Source organism: Lipotes vexillifer, unplaced genomic scaffold (assembly GCF_000442215.2).
Source record: "Lipotes vexillifer unplaced genomic scaffold, Lipotes_vexillifer_v1.1 scaffold161, whole genome shotgun sequence".
In the NCBI taxonomy this organism is placed as follows: Eukaryota; Metazoa; Chordata; class Mammalia; order Artiodactyla; family Lipotidae; genus Lipotes; species Lipotes vexillifer.
Genome location: NW_006779016.1, coordinates 781140 through 798433, shown reverse-complemented (window position 1 = coordinate 798433; position 17294 = coordinate 781140). Strand labels below are relative to the sequence as shown.

General features: G+C 43.7%; 1 protein-coding gene across 2 annotated transcripts in view; it reads right to left on the bottom strand.

Annotated features, from left to right (window-relative positions):
• The window catches only part of CFAP69 (cilia and flagella associated protein 69), a 69605-nt gene extending 68387 nt beyond the window's left edge, over positions 1–1218 (bottom strand). For both annotated transcript variants that reach the window (XM_007452052.1, XM_007452053.1), the window contains exon 1: positions 850–1218. In XM_007452052.1, the coding sequence (XP_007452114.1) occupies positions 850–969 (120 nt within the window). In that variant the 5' untranslated portion in view covers positions 970–1218. The remainder of the gene's footprint in view (positions 1–849) is intronic.
• Positions 1219–17294: the final 16076 nt, after the last annotated feature.

The following is a 17294-nucleotide window of genomic DNA, read 5'->3' as shown; positions in this document are numbered from 1 at the left end:
CAGGAATTCCCATAGTAGCCCCACACCATCAGCGTGAGGAGGTAGGGCAAATTTCCTCCATAGAATTCACGTTAATTTAGGGCTTGATCATGGATCTCTGGGGAAGAGCAATGGAACCCTAGTATGAAATAAACGCCTTGGAGTTTCTAAACACCCTCGCTACGAATGGAGATCCAAGCCAGGGTTCTGAAGTGAAATTTCTCAACAGAAATTCGAAAGAACTAGTTTTGTATGACAAACAGTAAACTAAAAACCAAATACAAGCACAATAAATCAATTCTATTCGATCCCAATTCTCTCCGACGCACTCCTAACCAGCTTCCAATTTCATATAAAAATGTTGCTAAATTTCTAATTTTAATAGTATTTCCCTCCCCTCCAGGTGCAGGTTTTGGTAGCAGCAAATTTAAACACGGGAGGATTTACCCCTGTATCAAGAACATCACACGATAACAGCGATCTACATATAAAAGCCCAGTGCAAACAAAGTGGTCATCAAATCCAAGTTTTCGCTAAGAATGTTTCCCTCCCTCTCAGGTCCTTCGTGGGGTCACACTTTTCGAAGAAAAGCCGCCAAACCTTGCCTACTCAGTTTACTGGGACGCTCCGGGAGGACCTCGAGACACGAGTCCCCAGACAGGTTGGTCGACGACAGCCAACTCCCCTCGCAGGCGGCGCAGTTCTCAAAGGGATCAGCTTTGAGCTTGGAACCACAGTCCCCCGGGCTCCCCTGGTTTCCCCTCGGGCCCCCGTTTCCTCCCTTGCTGCCCCCAGGCATCATCTCCGCCCCCAGATCTCAACCCCCACCCCCGCCTTCACACCCTCCAAAGCACAGACACCTGGCCATACCTGCGCTTCCTCGTCCTCCGTCACCACCCCGACCACCGGGATTTGGCGAGGGCTGCTGAACTTGATCCTGCTGCCGGGTTCCCGGGCCTGGGCCGTCGCCGCAGCCTCCGCTGTAGACATGGCTGTGGCGGCGGAGTGAGGGGTGGGGGGTGTCCTCCTGTCCTACATTGTGCCCGCAGCCGAGAGACTGCAAGAGGCCCCGCCACCGAGAAGTGAAAGCCTCCTGAGAGCCACTAGAGTCTCAAAAGGTCCCGGGGGTCCGGCCGTGGGCTCGGCCACCGCGACGCCACCCGCATCCCACGGAGGCAGCCCACCAGCGTACCTAGCAGCCTGCTTGCGGGCAGGTTGTTAACAAGCCAATGCGTTGCTAGGGGCGGAGCCAAAGGCTGCTGAAGCGCCAGCACATACGGAAGCCAGAAGATCCAAACTACCCCAAACTCTTATCTGAACCTCTAAACTTGGAGGGGCTGGGTTTGCTTGCGTACCAGAGGAAAACGGGGTAAGACCTCGGTACGTAACAGTGGAGTGTTACCTTGGCGACATGTGCGTCTCAGTCTTTGTAGTTTGCGCTGGGCCTCCTTGAAACAAGCATGGGCGGGTGGAGGGATGAGGGATGGATGTGGGATGCAGGAATGGTGGATGATGAACTGATAATGTTGGAAGCTGAAGCAATTTGTCTCACCCCGGAGAAGTGACTAGTGTCACCTACATTCGCCAGCCTTTTACCTCTTCTGTACTTTAGTGGCTCTCCCAGACAATTAAATAACCACCAAGGCATTGTACACAATGTTAGAAGGCTTTCGAGTCAAATTATTGAATCTAGAGCAAGTAAACCCCCGGAAGCCCCATTTTTCTCATAATTTTTTCACTTTTCTCATCAAAAGGATTGCCATGAGAGGACAGAATGAAATGATAGTTTTGTAAAGTGGTACTTGGCACATAATAAGCAAGATGATCTGAATGACATTTCTGGCCCTACAAATAAAAAGAAATGGAAAACCTAGATTGGACTTGGCAGCACTTGATGTGAATCACAGCCAAAGAAACCAAGTTTCTTTGAAAGAGTACTGAGCACTTCCAATCCCTATTCACTCAATTCTATTAATTCTTCAGCTTTCCTCAACTGCCCTAACTGAGGTCACAACACCTGTGGTAAAATTTTGTGGACACTTTCTTGTCCTAATTTTGGTGTACTTGTCTGTAGTATTTTACACTGTTGACCACTCACCCTTTCTTGAAACTCCCTAGCTCGGACTTCAGCATTCTTTTGTTTTTTGTTTTTTTATCTTTACAGCTACTCATTGGTGCTTTTAGAGCTCCTCTCAGGCCTTACAACTAGAAGTGGTTTAGTAGGTCTAAGGTAGCTATTAAACCGAGAAAGTGCAAAGGGTGTGTCAAGTGTATTATTAACATAACCTTAATTGCTGTTGTACATTCCAAGTATACTACATCAAGAGGAGACTGAAACCACTTGGATAAACACAGTGGAATCCTGTGAGAACAGCACCCAAGCCTAAGATGGTGGTGGGAAAGCTGATAATCTGATGATTTGCTATCCTTTGTGTGCTCATCTGGCATCTCAAGATGAGGAAGGACAAAGAGGAGGGATTGCCAAGGAAAATTTCCCACTTAAAAAGTAGAGCTTTTTCCCACTTAAAAAGTGGAGATATCAACTGACTTTTGTGATTCAGCACAGTAGACTGAAGCTGATAAGGGTCCATAAATCTCAATGGCCCTGAGAAGTCAGACTCTCCTCACTGGACTTGACTGAAGACATTTCCATAACGAATGAACAACAGGATTTTTGTTTTATTTTAACCAAACTGTGTACTGACCTATAGATTCATTCTGTCCCATATCCAGAGCATGAGTTTCGCATCCTTAATTAGCACTACTCCCATGAACTCCCACTTTCTAGCACTTAAAAACTTTTGACTTTTCCCCATCAGTGAAATTCTTCATAGAATGGGTTCCCTTACCAGGAAGTTAATAGATCTAACTTTGTAATTTTTATCAGCTCTAATGGTTTTTGTTTTATCTTTTGACAGATGAAAAGCAGCCAGAATGGAAGTCCTCAAACACCCCACACTCAAGCCATCTGGACTGAATTACTTGCAGTTTTTCACAGGTGCCAAACTTCCTCCTGCATTACCTTTGCATATGTTGTACATATGTCTGACTGATGTCTAACTCCTTATAAGACTCAGCTCCTGTGACCTTTTCTAGGAAACCTTCTTTACATGTTCTGCTATATTAGGTGCCACTTTGTCTGTCATTCTGGTTTTGTACTGACCACATATTTGACCAGTATTTACTGGCTCAGCAGACTTCCTACTAGATTGAGATTTTTTTAAAGCAAGAAGAGTCACATGCCCAGGTTTACATCCCAAGCCCTCAGCATAGTGTCTAGAGTAGTGTTTCTCAAAACTTAGTATGCACCAGAATCATCTGGAAAGCTAATTAAAAGACTCCTGAGCCCCACCTTCAGAGTCTGCTTCAGTAAGTCCATGTGGGGTTCATGGGTTTGCATTTACAGTTGACCCTGGAAGAGTACAGGTTTGAACTGCAGGGGTCCACTTATACACAGTTTTTTTTTAATATAGTCCCACACAATCTGGTGGGTTTAATCCATGGATATGGAACCTTGGATACAGAGGGCCTACTGTAATGTTACACCTGGATTTTTGACCGAGCCAGGGTCGACACCCCAACCCCACGTTGTTCATGGGTCAGCGTATAACGAGTTCCTGAGTGATGTTGGTGCTTCTGGTCTGGCAACCTGGGACCTCCTGGTCTAGATCATTCTAGGTACTCAATAAACGTTCATTAAAGATTTCAAGGATTACTTTTTTATTTGATTTGAAACCAAATTAAAGCATTTCATAAGTTTACCCAGAGTAAGGTACACACTAAGTCCTTGCTACTCAGAGTGAGGTCCTTGAACTACCTACACATCTATTACATAGGGACTTGTTAGGAACACGGAAGTTCTGGCCCTGTGCTGGACCTAGTAAATCAGAATCTCCATTTTAACAAGATTCCCAGGTAATTAGTATACACGTTAAAAGTTGAGAAGCACTGCTCTGGTGTGTGTTGTATATTTTCATTAGTATTGTTTTGGCAGTCGCTGTAAAACTGGCTTTTTTTTTCTTTTTTAACATCTTTATCGGAGTATAATTGCTTTACAATGGTGTGTTAGTTTTGGAAACGTTCTCAGTTCTGTGAATATATTGCTTTTTAATTTTAAATTTATCCTATACCTTTAGGTTTTTAAAATATGAAGCATAGTTTTATTTATTTATTTTGTTTGTTTGCTTTTTTTTTAAACATCTTTATTGGAGTATAATTGCTTTACAATGGTATGTTAGTTTCTGTTTTACAACAAAATGAATAAGTTATATATATATATACATACGTTCCCATATCTCTTCCCTCTTGAGTCTCCCTCCCTCCCACCCTCCTTATCCCACCCCTCCAGGCGGTCACAAAGCACCAAGCTGATCTCCCTGCGCTATGCGGCTGCTTCCCACCAGCCATCTACCTTACTTTTCCATTTGTGAATTTTCCATGTCCTTTGTTTTCTTACTGATGATAATGTTGAGTGTATCTGTTTTTCTTCTTGTTAAATGCACCAAGCTTAAGCTTTTTAAAAGTTTTACCTTTTTAAATTAGCTAATGGATTTAGGTTTAATCATTATTCATTGATCCTTCTTTGCTATCGACTTTTGAAGGCTGTAAGTTAAGAGCACAAGAGACATTATGACACCAGAACACAGAAGGAGGTAGGGGTAAAATGGCTAACTATTGAATTGGTAAATTATTTCAGCAAAAATATAAATTAATAGTAGAGAAATGTATGAGAGATGAATTATACACAGAGAATAGAAATGCTTCAATCTGGTAACAGTTCAGCAGAATTTAACATTTCTGTTAAATTACAAATTACAATTTCTTAAAAGCTGTTGTAGATTTAAAGATTAACTACAAGTTTTAGTAATTTATTGACCTGTGCACCACTTTGTTACTTCTAAAAGTAACAAAGAAAACTAAATATATTTTTAACATAAATATGTTAAGAAATAATATTCTTCTTCTGATTTTTTTCCTGATACTTGTTTGCACCCTGCCTAATTAGCAATATTTAGTAAAATTATAATTATTCATTAGCATGAATTAAGAATGTTTCTAATTACTATTTTAGATTATATATGAATTTGGTAGTTGCTAACCTAATGCCAGGTATCCTAAATGTTCAAGCAAATGTTATTCCTTTCTGAGTCAGAAAAAGTGTGACGAAAGAAACGGAAGAACAGCTTCAGGGCTAACAGCACATTTTGGCTTCTGTAAGAAAGCTGCTTTGCTTGCTTGCTCAGGAACAGGAAGGGAGCTTAACCTTCATGGAACGGAATAGCCCACGGTGTACTTTGGCTTCTGTAAAGGGGGAACTTGCTTGCTTGCTTGGGGCGGGAAGAACCGGGTTCCTGATTGGCTGATTCAAAATTAAACAGCTCCCTCCCGCCCTGTGTAGGGTATAAAGGCCTCACCCGACTGTTAGTCAGAGTCTCACTCACTTCTCTCCGAGTGGGACCCTGTCCGGACAGTTTGTGTAAGCTTCTATACTTGTATAAATCCTTTGCTAATCTTTCTACTTGGTGTTGGTGATTCTCGGGTGTCCTTGGTTGGGACGCATTTACCGGGGAACTCGACTACAGGCGTGTGGCTGCTGGACCGCAACATTTGGGGGCTCGTCCGGGATCGGACAGTGGAGGTTAAAGATCTGAAACAGGGTCCCTCCTCCGAAGCCACCACCTGCTCCTTCTTCGGGTAAGTTTGCGACCCCTGGCTTGCCGGCAAGAAACTAGGAGACTCCATTAAGGCTTGTCGGACGCGACGTTCAGCCTGGAGTCCGGAGGAGTCACGGGACGCCGCGATTCCTCCTTGGGAATTCAAAGTCGGTTTCGATATTCTTTTGTCCCGACTTTGAACTGGGATTGTGTCAAAACTTGTTCTCTCCTTCTGTCTTTTGTCACTCGTGTGTGTGCTCTTGCATTTGCTTGGACACTTTGGCTTTGTGCTGAAACCTTTAGCTCAACAGAAATTTAACAATGGGACAAGGTATGTCCCGGATGCAGACCCCCCCGAGCCTAGTTCTGGACCACTTCAGAGACTTCTGCCAGATCGCCAGGGAATTCGGGGCCTCTGTATCCCCGGGAACCCTCCGCACCTTTTGTGAATTGGAATAGCTGACATTTGAGGTGGGATGGCCATCCGAAGGTACGTTCTCTATTCCGGTTATAGCTGTGGTGGAAGATATTGTCTTTAAGGTACATGATGATCAGATTCCTTATACTGAGTGTTGGCGGGGTCTCGTGGAGACACCACCTGACTGGCTGAAGCCCTGGCTGCCCCCGCCAGGAGCTACCAACAGAAAGGAAACAAGATCTAAAGATAACATGTGCCGCCAAGATGGCGGACGGGAAAAAACCTAATGTTAAAAGCTCTAAGTCCCCTCCCTCTTGTAGAGGAGGGAGAGGAAGAAGAAGAAACCCCTCCTCCCGAGGCGTCTGCGCCTCCCCCTCCCCATGTCCCTCCCTCAGCGGATACCGGCCCGATGACGACATCCTCCCAGGTCGGCCCAGGAGACCGCATACCCGGTCTAGAGATCACTTGCCTGAACCGTGGCCCACTGCTCTGCCTCTGTGGCAACAAGCACCTAGACCAGGGGAGGCACAGCCTTTTCTTACTTACGCCCCATTCTCCACGACTGGTTTATATAATTGGAAATTACAAAATCCTCCATTTTCTGAGAAACCACAAGCGTAAATATCACTGTTAGAAACTATATTTGTAACTCACCAGCCGACCTGGGATGATTGTCAACAATTGTTACAGGTTTTGTTTACCACGGAAGAAAGAGAAAAAATCATGTGGGGGGCCTGTAAACAGGTACTTGGTCCGGATGGACGGCCCACTGATAACCCCAACCTAATTAAAATCGTGCTCCCTAGTACCCGACCGGAATGGAATCCTAACACGGAGGAGGGACGAGGGGCTTTGGCCCATTTTCGCCAGGCTCTGTTAATAGGACTTCGGGCGGCAGCACGAAGGCCAACTAATATGTCCAAGGTTACAGAGGTGACCCAGGGAGCCACAGAGTCTCCAGCCGCCTTCCTGGAAAGGCTGATGGAGACTTATAGGCTATGGACCCCCACAGGACCTGAGGCACCAGAAAACAGGTGGGCAATTAACTTGGCCTTTGTGACACAGTCGGCCCCAGATATCCGAAGAAAATTACAAAAATTAGATGGTTTTAAAGGGAAAAACTTATCTGAATTGGTAGAGATAGCATTAAAAATTTATAATAATAGAGATGAAACTGAGAAGAGACAGTTAAGGCAGGTATCCAAAGTAATAGCAGCAGTCCTAAATGACAAACCTCCCAGAGGGAGGAAAAGGTCTGACTTCCAACCCAAAGGGAGAGGACAAATATCCGGCCCACGAAAGCCCTTAAAGAGGAACCAATGTGCTTATTGTAAAAAGGAAGGACATTGGAAAAATGGATGTCCCGACCTTCCTACTAAAAAGAAACAACCCCGAAAGGGGCCCGGGGTGCTAGAATTAGACTCAGACTGAAGGGGTCAGGGCTTGAGCCCCCCCCTCCCCGAGCCCATGGTAAACTTAAAAGTGGGGGGAAAACCTAAGACGTTCTTAATAGACGCAGGGGCCACGTTCTCAGTCCTCCGATCAGATTATGGACCGAAACAACCAGAAAAGGCTTTGGTACAGGGGGCCACTGGGACTCAACGCTGTTTTGGACCACAGACAGGAAGGTCGACTTGGGCAAACAGTCACCCACTCCTTCCTCGTCATGCCTGACTGCCCCTATGAAGGACTCTTAGGACGAGATTTGCTACAACATTTACAGACTACCATAAAGTTTGACAAAGGAGGATTTGAATTTGCATTCGGGCCAGACAAGCCTCCCTCCATTATGATCACACTGCCCTTGCAGGAGGAAGGACTGCTATTTGAAACGGGACAAAAAGCACACCCAGAGGACAATCCTCAACTGGCTGTTTTAAGAGAGGAATTCCCCTTAGTTTGGGCAGAAAACCACCTCTTTGGGGCTACGGCCCATCGAATACCAGTGGTGGTAGAATTAAAGGCTGCAGCCACCCCGATTCGACTACGACAGTACCCCTTAACTGAAAAAGCTAAAAAGGGAATAACCCCCCACATTAATCAGCTCCTAAAAGCAGGAATCCTGGTCCCGTGCCATTCCCCATGGAATACTCCTCTCCTTCCTGTTAAAAAGCCCAACAGTGAAGATTATAGACCAATGCAAGATCTACGGGCAATAAATGATAGGGTAACTGACATTCACCCTACAGTGCCTAACCCTTACACACTTTTGAGCCTGCTGCCACCAGAACAAAAGTTTTACTCCGTGCTAGATTTAAAAGATGCATTTTTCTCCATACCACTGGCCCCCAAAGGTCAGCCTTTATTTGCTTTCGAATGGACTGATGAGAGGGGCCAACCGATTCAGCTAACATGGACACGGTTACCTCAGGGATTTAAAAACTCACCCACTCTTTTTACTATGGCCCTACAACGGGACCTACAACCTTTCCATAACCAGTTTCCCGAAGTAACCTTATTACAATATGTGGATGATTTACTTGTGGCTGGAAAAACTGCGGGATTGTCTAACAGGAACAAAAGGCCTAATAAGGTTACTACAGGACTTAGGCTATAAACTCTCAATTAAAAAGGCTCAGATTTGTCAAGAACAAGCAAACTATTTAGGGTATATCCTAAAAGGAGGACAGAGATTGCTAGGAAAGCCATGCACTCAGGCCATCCTAACCTTATCAACCCCTACCACAAGAAAGGAATTGAGAGAATTCTTGGGAATGGCGGGCTATTGCTGGTTCTGGATACCCAGATTTGCAGAGCTGGCCAAGCCTCTGTACGATGCCCTGAAGGGCGTTAACCAGAATGGCCCCGAAGCCACCAAGATTAACTGGACTGAGACACAAGGGAAGGCCTTCCAGGACATTAAAAGGGCTCTTACCTCACCTCCTGCTCTGGCACTCCCCAACCCTGATAAACTTTTTAAACTGTTCGTAGATGAACGAACCGGGGTGGCAAGGGGAGTACTAACTCAGAAACTTGGGCCCTGGCGAAGGCCGATAGCCTATCTCTAAACAACTGGACCCAGTAGCCTCCAGGTGGCCCTCATGCATCAGACAAATTGCAGCCACTGCCCTGCTGATAAAAGATGCTGACAAATTAACCATGGGACAACAATTAACCATGTTTACTCTGCATGCTGTTAAGACCCTTCTAAACTCCCCTCCTGAACGATGGCTCTCAAACGCACGAATAGTACAATACCAGGCATTGGTCCTAGATGAGCCAAGGCTAACAGCCTAAACCCAGCCACCCTTCTGCCCACTGATGTTACCGAGAACACAATACCAGAACTTCATGATTGCCTGACGGCTCTGCAAACCTATACCACTCTTCGGCCGGATCTAACTGACACCCCACTACAGAATCTCCAACTAACTCTCTATACAGATGGCAGCAGCCTTGTGTAAGGGGGGATTCAAAAAGCAGGAGCAGCAGTTACGACGGAATCTGAGATTCTTTGGCAACAGTCCTTACCGGCCGGAACGTCAGCACAGCGAGCTGAGCTTATAGCACTGACTAAGGCCCTACACCTGGCAAAAGACAAATCTACATCTACACTGACAGCCGCTATGCTTTTGCTACAGCCCATGTACATGGACAGATATATCAAGAAAGGGGCCTCCTAACGGCAGAAGGAAAGATTATCAAAAATAAGAAATTCTAGATCTTTTGACAGCCATCTGGAAACCAAAAAAACTTGCCATCATACATTGTTTGGGACATAAAAGGGGTGCCTCCCCAATAATAAAAGGAAACCAACTTGCTGACCAAGCGGCAAGGCAAGCCGCTCGAAATTTAACCTTGGCACTGGTACAAAAACTGAAAATAAAATTTCCGGAACTCACATTGCCGGTAAGTCCCTGCTACTCAGCCAAGGATTTGAACTGGATACAAAAGAAAAAGGGGGGCGGGTATTAGATAACGAGAAGGAAGGAAAGATATGGATTCAAGACAAAGATCACCGAATTTTTATTCCTGAGAACCTAGGCCTGATGTTGATATGACGCTTGCATGAGGGAACGCATCTGGGATCTACAAAATTACATGAACTGTTAAAAACTCGTTTTCGAATTAACAACCTAAAAGAGAAAGTATTCTCAATCATTAGGCAATGTGTGACTTGTGCACAAGTAAACCAAGGGGCCAACTCGCAACACCAGGAACTGCATCGGTATCGAGGCAACGAGGCAGGCCGCTTTTGGGAAATGGACTTTACAGAAATAAAACCAGGAAAATATGGGTATAAGTACCTATTAGCAGCAATTGACACCTTTTCCGGATGGGTGGAAGCCTTGCCAGTGAAACGAAAGACTGCAGCCACAGTAGTAAAAAAAACTGTTACAGGAAATCATCCCTAGGTATGGACTGCCGCTCCAGGTAGGGACAGACAACGGACCAGCTTTTACTGCACAAATAACTCAAAAAGTAAGTAAAATACTAGATATAGATTGGAAATTACATTGTGCATATAGACCTCAAAGCTCAGGCCAGATAGAAAGGTTAAATAGGACCTTAAAAGAAACATTAACTAAATTGGTAGTGGAGACTGGCCAGAACTGGGTAGAAGCCCTTCCGATGGCTCTTTTACAAGTAAGATGTACCCCATATAAGAAGGGTTTTTCCCCGTTTGAGATTATGTTTGGAGCTCCCCCTCCGCTCTTGCCGCGAGTAGGAGAAGAGCTCCACCTGCTGAACCTCTCTCTTAGCATTACAGCAGTTCCAGGACTGGGTTAAACCCCTGTTGAAAGATGCATTTTCCTTACCCCCTACTGTTCCCCATGCTTTCCAGCCTGGAGACAGTCTGGGTAAAGAAGCGTAGCCCCCAGACATTGGAGACTAGGTGGACTGGACCTCATCTGATTGTGTTGAGTACCCCGACTGCTGTTAAAGTCGACGGTGTCTGGACGTGGATTCATCACAGCAGAATAAAGAGAGACTACACCACAGAGGAACCAGAAGAGGACTCCACAGAATGGAAAGCACAGGCTCAGCCGCAGGACCCCCTAAAGCTGCGCATTATTCGCAAGTGATTTTGGGCTGGGTTCCTATGTTGCTCTGGGTGGGACAACTGGGGCAAGTGGGAGGATACCCTTTTACGTGGACACTAACAGACGGATTGACTGGGCAAACTTTAGCCCAAAACGAAACATACCTCCTGAATACGGAAGACCAGGAATCAAGGATTTGATTAGTTCCTAGAAAAAGGGGGGAGTGTGACGAAAGAAACGGAAGAACAGTTTCAGGGCTAACAGCACATTTTGGCTTCTGTAAGAAAGTTGCTTTGCTTGCTTGCTCAGGAACAGGAAGGGAGCTTACCCTTCAGGGAACGGAATAGCCCACGGTGTACTTTGGCTTCTGTAAAGGGGGAACTTGCTTGCTTGCTTGGGGCGGGAAGAACCGGGTTCCTGATTGGCTGATTCAAAATTGAACAGCTCCCTCCCGCCTTGGGGACTTCCCGCCCTGTGTAGGGTATAAAGGCCTCGCCTGACTGTTAGTCAGGGTCGGTCTCACTTCTCTCTGAGTGGGACCCTGTCCGGACAGTTTGTGTAAGCTTCTATACTTGTATAAATCCTTTGCTAATCTTTCTACTTGGTGTTGGTGATTCTTGGGTGTCCTTGGTTGGGACACGGGTCGCATTTACCGGGTAACTCGACTCCAGGCGTGTGGCTCCCGGACCGCAACAAAAGTTTATAGCACATGTGAAATGTAATTATAGTCTTACTAGGTTGGATGTAGGGGAATTCTGTAACAGAAGAAATACATAAAAGCTGGAATTTAATCTACTTTAGTGTTTAAAAATATCTTTGAGGTTGATTGTTGCAGAAACAATGCATAAAAAAGAAACAAAAGTAATTACCTCTTACTAACAGAATCATTAATGTAAATTTGATAATAAGTACATGGAACAGAAAACAAAACAACAGCCACCCCTGAAGTCAACCATTCTAATAAAAAGGTGTAATAATCCAAGTTGCAAGTTATCTTTTTTTAACATCTTTATTGGAGTATAACTGCTTTACAATGGTGTGTTAGTTTCTGCTTTATAACAAAGTGAATCAGTTATACATATACATATGTCCCCATATCTCTTCCCTCTTGCGTCTCCCTCCCTCCCACCCTCCCTATCCCACCCCTCTAGGTGGTCACAAAGCACCAAGCTGATCTCCCTGTGCTATGCAGCTGCTTCACACTAGCTATCTGTTTTACGTTTGGTAGTGTATATATGTCCATGCCACTCTCACTTTCTGCAAATGATTTTGAAATAGGAAGCTGCAGGAGCTATTCATGTTTAGTGGAGCAACTAAATAAATGGTAATAAATAAGATTAATTTAAGAGCAACTTTTATCTGATCAAAGCTTCAGTTTCATAACATAGTTCCAGTTCATAGTTCCATGAACTGAAAATGTTCTTGAGCTTTTAGAACTAAAAACTATTTATTGTGTTTACATCGCGGGATGCTATAGTGAAGAACACCCAGGAGAGAACTGTCTTTATTGTGGAGCAGGACTAATCAGACAAGCTTATTCCAGTGACATTAAGTATTCAAGTTCTGTAATTGACTTGTTTTGATTCCATGAACCGTGTTTTAGTTTTTGAAGGCTATGGGAACAAATACCACAAACTGGGTGGCTTATGTAACAGAAATTTTATTTCCTCACAGTCTGGAAGCTAGAAGTCCAAGATTGGTTTCATTCTGAGACCTCTCTCCTTGGCTTCTCCCTTTGTCATCACATGGTCTTCCCTCTGTGTCTTCATCTCCTCTTCTTATAAGGATACCAGTCATGTTGGATTAGGGCCCACCTCTATGACCCCATTTTACCTTAATTACCTCTTTAAAGTCCCTTTCCCAACGCTCTCAGCCAGTCTGGATTTTGAGTCTGCAGGGCCCTGTGCCTGACTTTGTGAAAACCATCATTTATTTCATGTTTTATTTTCCAGTTGAAGAATCCACTACCAAAATTACTATGCTAGCCTAGGTTTCCTAGAGCCTGCCACAAACAACAAGAAACATTCACCTGCTGCCAGTTCATTGGAGGGCACTATCTCTGAGAAGCAGAAGGGAGGAAAGATGGAAGTGAGGCAGGCAGTGGAGGAGGGTGTACAAATATGGTGTTACTGAGCTGCCATAGCTTTTCAACAAGAGTGGTTAATTGCTCAGTCTTTTAGGATATTTTCATGGATTATTGCACTTTGGAATAGTCTATCTTGGGGAGATGAAGGGAGAAGAATTTATCTACCAGCTCCCTCTTGTGCTGCATCTCTTTGGTCAAAATTCACCCTCCAGGGCTTCCCTGGTGGTGCAGTGGTTGAGAGTCCACCTGCTGATGCAGGGGACACGGGTTTCTGCCCCGGTCTGGGAAGATCCCACATGCCGCGGAGCGGCTGGGCCCGTGAGCCATGGCCGCTGAGCCTGCGCGTCCGGAGCCTGTGCTCCACAACGGGAGAGGCCACAACAGTGAGAGGCCCGCGTACCGCAAAAAAAAAAAAAAAAAAAAAAAAATTCACCATCCAAGTAGGGTTGCCAGATTTAGAGGGGGAAAAAAAAGTCCCATGCAATATTTGTAACAGAATTATACTAAAAATGTTATTTGCTGTTTCTCTGCAATTCAAATTTGATTGAGTATCCTGTATTTTACCTGAACCGTACTCTCAGGACATTAACTCCCACGCACTTCCAGGCAGCTGCAGGGGGAGCCATAGCCTCCACAGATCCTGTGCTCAGGCACAAAGGTCAGTTTCTTTTCCTCAGTACAGCAATGTGGCAGGGGTGATGGTGGCGGCAGTGGCGGCGGCAGTGGCAGCAACAGCAGCGGCTCCACTCTGGGACCACAGGGCAGCTCCAGGCCAATGGCCAGGAGGAAAAGCAAGAAGTTGAGACAGTGATGGGGAGTGGCATGTGCAGGAGGATGCAGGCATGGCTGCACGGACATGGGGTGATAAATAACATAATTTTCTGTAAAAATGAGGCAACGTTCATTAAACTATCTCGTTAGTGTCTGTAGGACCATGTTGCATAAGACACTAGGAATATAGTTGTAAGACAGAGTTCCTGCTATCAGGAACTTACAGAATATAGCTTGAATATTGTGTTCAGTCCTGGTTTAAAGATACTTAATAGGGCTTCCCTGGTGGCGCAGTGGTTAACCAAGAATCCACCTGCCAGAATAGCCATCATCAAAAAATCTAGAAACAATAAATGCTGGAGAGGGTGTGGAGAAAAGGGAACACTCCTGCACTGCTGGTGGGCATGTGAATTGGTACAGCCACTATGGATAACAGTATGGAGGTTCCTTAAAAAACTAAAAATAGAACTACCATATGACCCAGCAATCCCATTACTGGGCATATACCCTGAGAAAACCATAATTCAAAAAGAGTCATGTACCAAAATGTTCATTGCAGCTGTATTTACAATAGCCCAGAGATGGAAACAACCTAAGTGTCCATCATCGGATGAATGGATAAAGATGTGGCACATATATACAATAGAATATTACTGAGCCATAAAAAGAAACGAAATTCAGCTATTTGTAATGAGGTGGATGGACCTAGAGTTGGTCATACAGAGTGAAGTCAGAAAGAGAAAGACAAATACCATATGCTAACACATATATATGGAATTTAAGAAAAAAATATATATCATGAAGAACCTAGGGGTAAGACAGGAATAAAGACACAGACCTACTAGAGAATGGACTTGAGGATATGGGGAGGGGGGAAGGGTAAGCTGTGACAAAGCGAGAGAGTGGCATGGACATATATACACTACCAAATGTAAAATAGCTAGATAGGGGGAAGCAGCCACATAGCACAGGGAGATCAGCTCGGTGCTTTGTGACCGCCTAGAGGGGTGGGATAGGGAGGGAGACGCAAGAGGGAAGAGATATGGGAACATATGTATATGTATAATTGATTCACTTGTTATAAAGCAGAAACTAACACACCATTATAAAGCAATTACACTCCAATAAAGATGTAAAAAATAAATTTAAAAAATAAAATGTATTAAATCTGTAAAAAAAAAAAAAAAGAAAAGAATCCACCTGCCAATGCAGGGGACACGGGTTCCAGCCCTGGTCTGGGAAGATCCCACATGCTGCAGAGCAACGAAGCCTGGCGCCACAACTACTGAGCCTGTGCTTTAGAGCCCACGAGCCACAGCTACTGAGCCCATGTGCCACAACTACTGAAGCCTGCACACCTAGAGCCCGTGCTCCACAACAAGAGTAGCCACCACAATGAGAAACCTGCGCACCGCAACAAAGAGTAGCCCCCGCTCGCCGCAATCAGAGAAAGCCTACACACAGCGATGAAGACCCAACACAGCCAAAATTAAAATAAAATTAATTAATTAAGACAAAAGATACTTAATAAATACTAGTGAAATGAAGTACTTTTAAGAATACCATCTCATTAGATGGATGTTTTTCTAAATGTCTACTTTGGCAAAAACAAACAAAATTCCCCCCAAACCCAAAACTGTTATATGCAATTGCTTTCTGGATGCTTCTGAAAAGAAACAGAAAAGTATTCGATGGCTTCCACCAAATATTGGAATTATTATTAAGAAAGAAAAATCCATTTGTATATAACATTTCAAAAAAGAAGTTAAATCACATTAAACAGTACTTTTTTATTTAGATGTTTATAAGGCAGATCTATGAGAATGATATAAAAACATGGCATAAAATTTGATAACGATATTTTACAGATTACAGAGTTTTAGCAAATATCTATTACACAGTTATAAAGAACACGGTATTTTCCAAGCAGATACAAAATAGCTAACGAAAGGTCAAGGCAGGAAAATGAGTATAATTAATTAACAATGGAAAATCAATTCTAATGTGAATTGCACATTATCCTTTGAAAACTTTTAAAGGTAAGCATTATTGCAATCTAGTTGATTCAAACAGTGTTAAATGGCATCGTGATAAAGAACTGAAGGCCAGAATGGATTAGTTTTGATTTCATAAAAAGAAACCCAAATTTACAATGGCTTAAATACAGGAAAAGGCAGTTGAACTAGTGAAGTAGTCAAGATCTTTTTAGTTTCTAACATGTCGTCCTTAGGCCTTGGTCTACTTGGATACTTCCAAGGGCTCCTGTTATATCACAGTTATATCACAGGCAGGAAGATGGAGGAATAAGATAAAGGAACACATGCTGCTTTTCTTTGAAGAGACTTCCAAGAAGTCACTCATTTGTACCCCTACATCTCGCTGGCCAACACTCAGTCACACAGGAATACCTAATGGCAAGGGCAGTTGAGGAATGTGATGGGCAACAGCTTTTAAAGTAGGGTAACTAGACATTGAGAGACAACTTCCAGTCCCCATTCAGGCTGGTATCTGTAAAGCTATGAAAGACCTTTAAAGAATATCCTAAGAGAATCTTCCTTGGAGGTGGCAATTTGGAAATCATAAAGAAAGAACCTGCACTGGTAATTTAATTTAGCCCATCTAGCCATTAGGAGAATCCAAATAGTCTGCCGTAATTTTGGATGACTGTATGTTGTTAATCCAATGATTTGGAAAGTTAAAAAAATCTGAGTACGGTAGTCTGCACCCCCCTTATCCACAGGGGATATGTTTCAAGACCCCCCAGTGGATGTCTGAAACCAGAGATAGTACCAAACCCTATATATACATACATATTTTTTCCCTATACATACATATCTGTGACAAAGTTTAATTTATAAATTAGGCACAGTAAGAGACTAACAACAATAACTAATAAAAAAATAGAAAAATTATAACAATATACTGTAGTAAAAGTTATGTGAATGTGGTCTCGCTCTCTCTCAAAATATCTTATTGTACAGATTTAATGCCTTTTCCATCTTAATTAAGCACTTGTCACACACAGTGGCTGTAACTTTTGCAGCATGAGGTCCAACGCAAAACTAGCTTGAATTTCTTTTTCCTTCTTCATAATTTCATGGATAGAAGAATCTTTCTTACCATAAATCTTAGCAACCTCAGCATACAATTTTTTTTTCTTAAGTCAAAAACTTTCACCTTTTCATTTAGAGGAAGCACTTTACAGCTTCTCTTTGGCATATCTGAATTGCTAGCGTCACTACTCTTGTACTTTGCGACCATTATTAAGTAAAATAAGGGTTACAAGCACTGTGATACCACAACAGTCGATCTGATAACCAAGACTGCTACTAAGTGACTAAGGGAAAGGATACACTGAAAAGAGGGATAATTCACCTCCCGGGTGGGTGGGATGGAGCAGG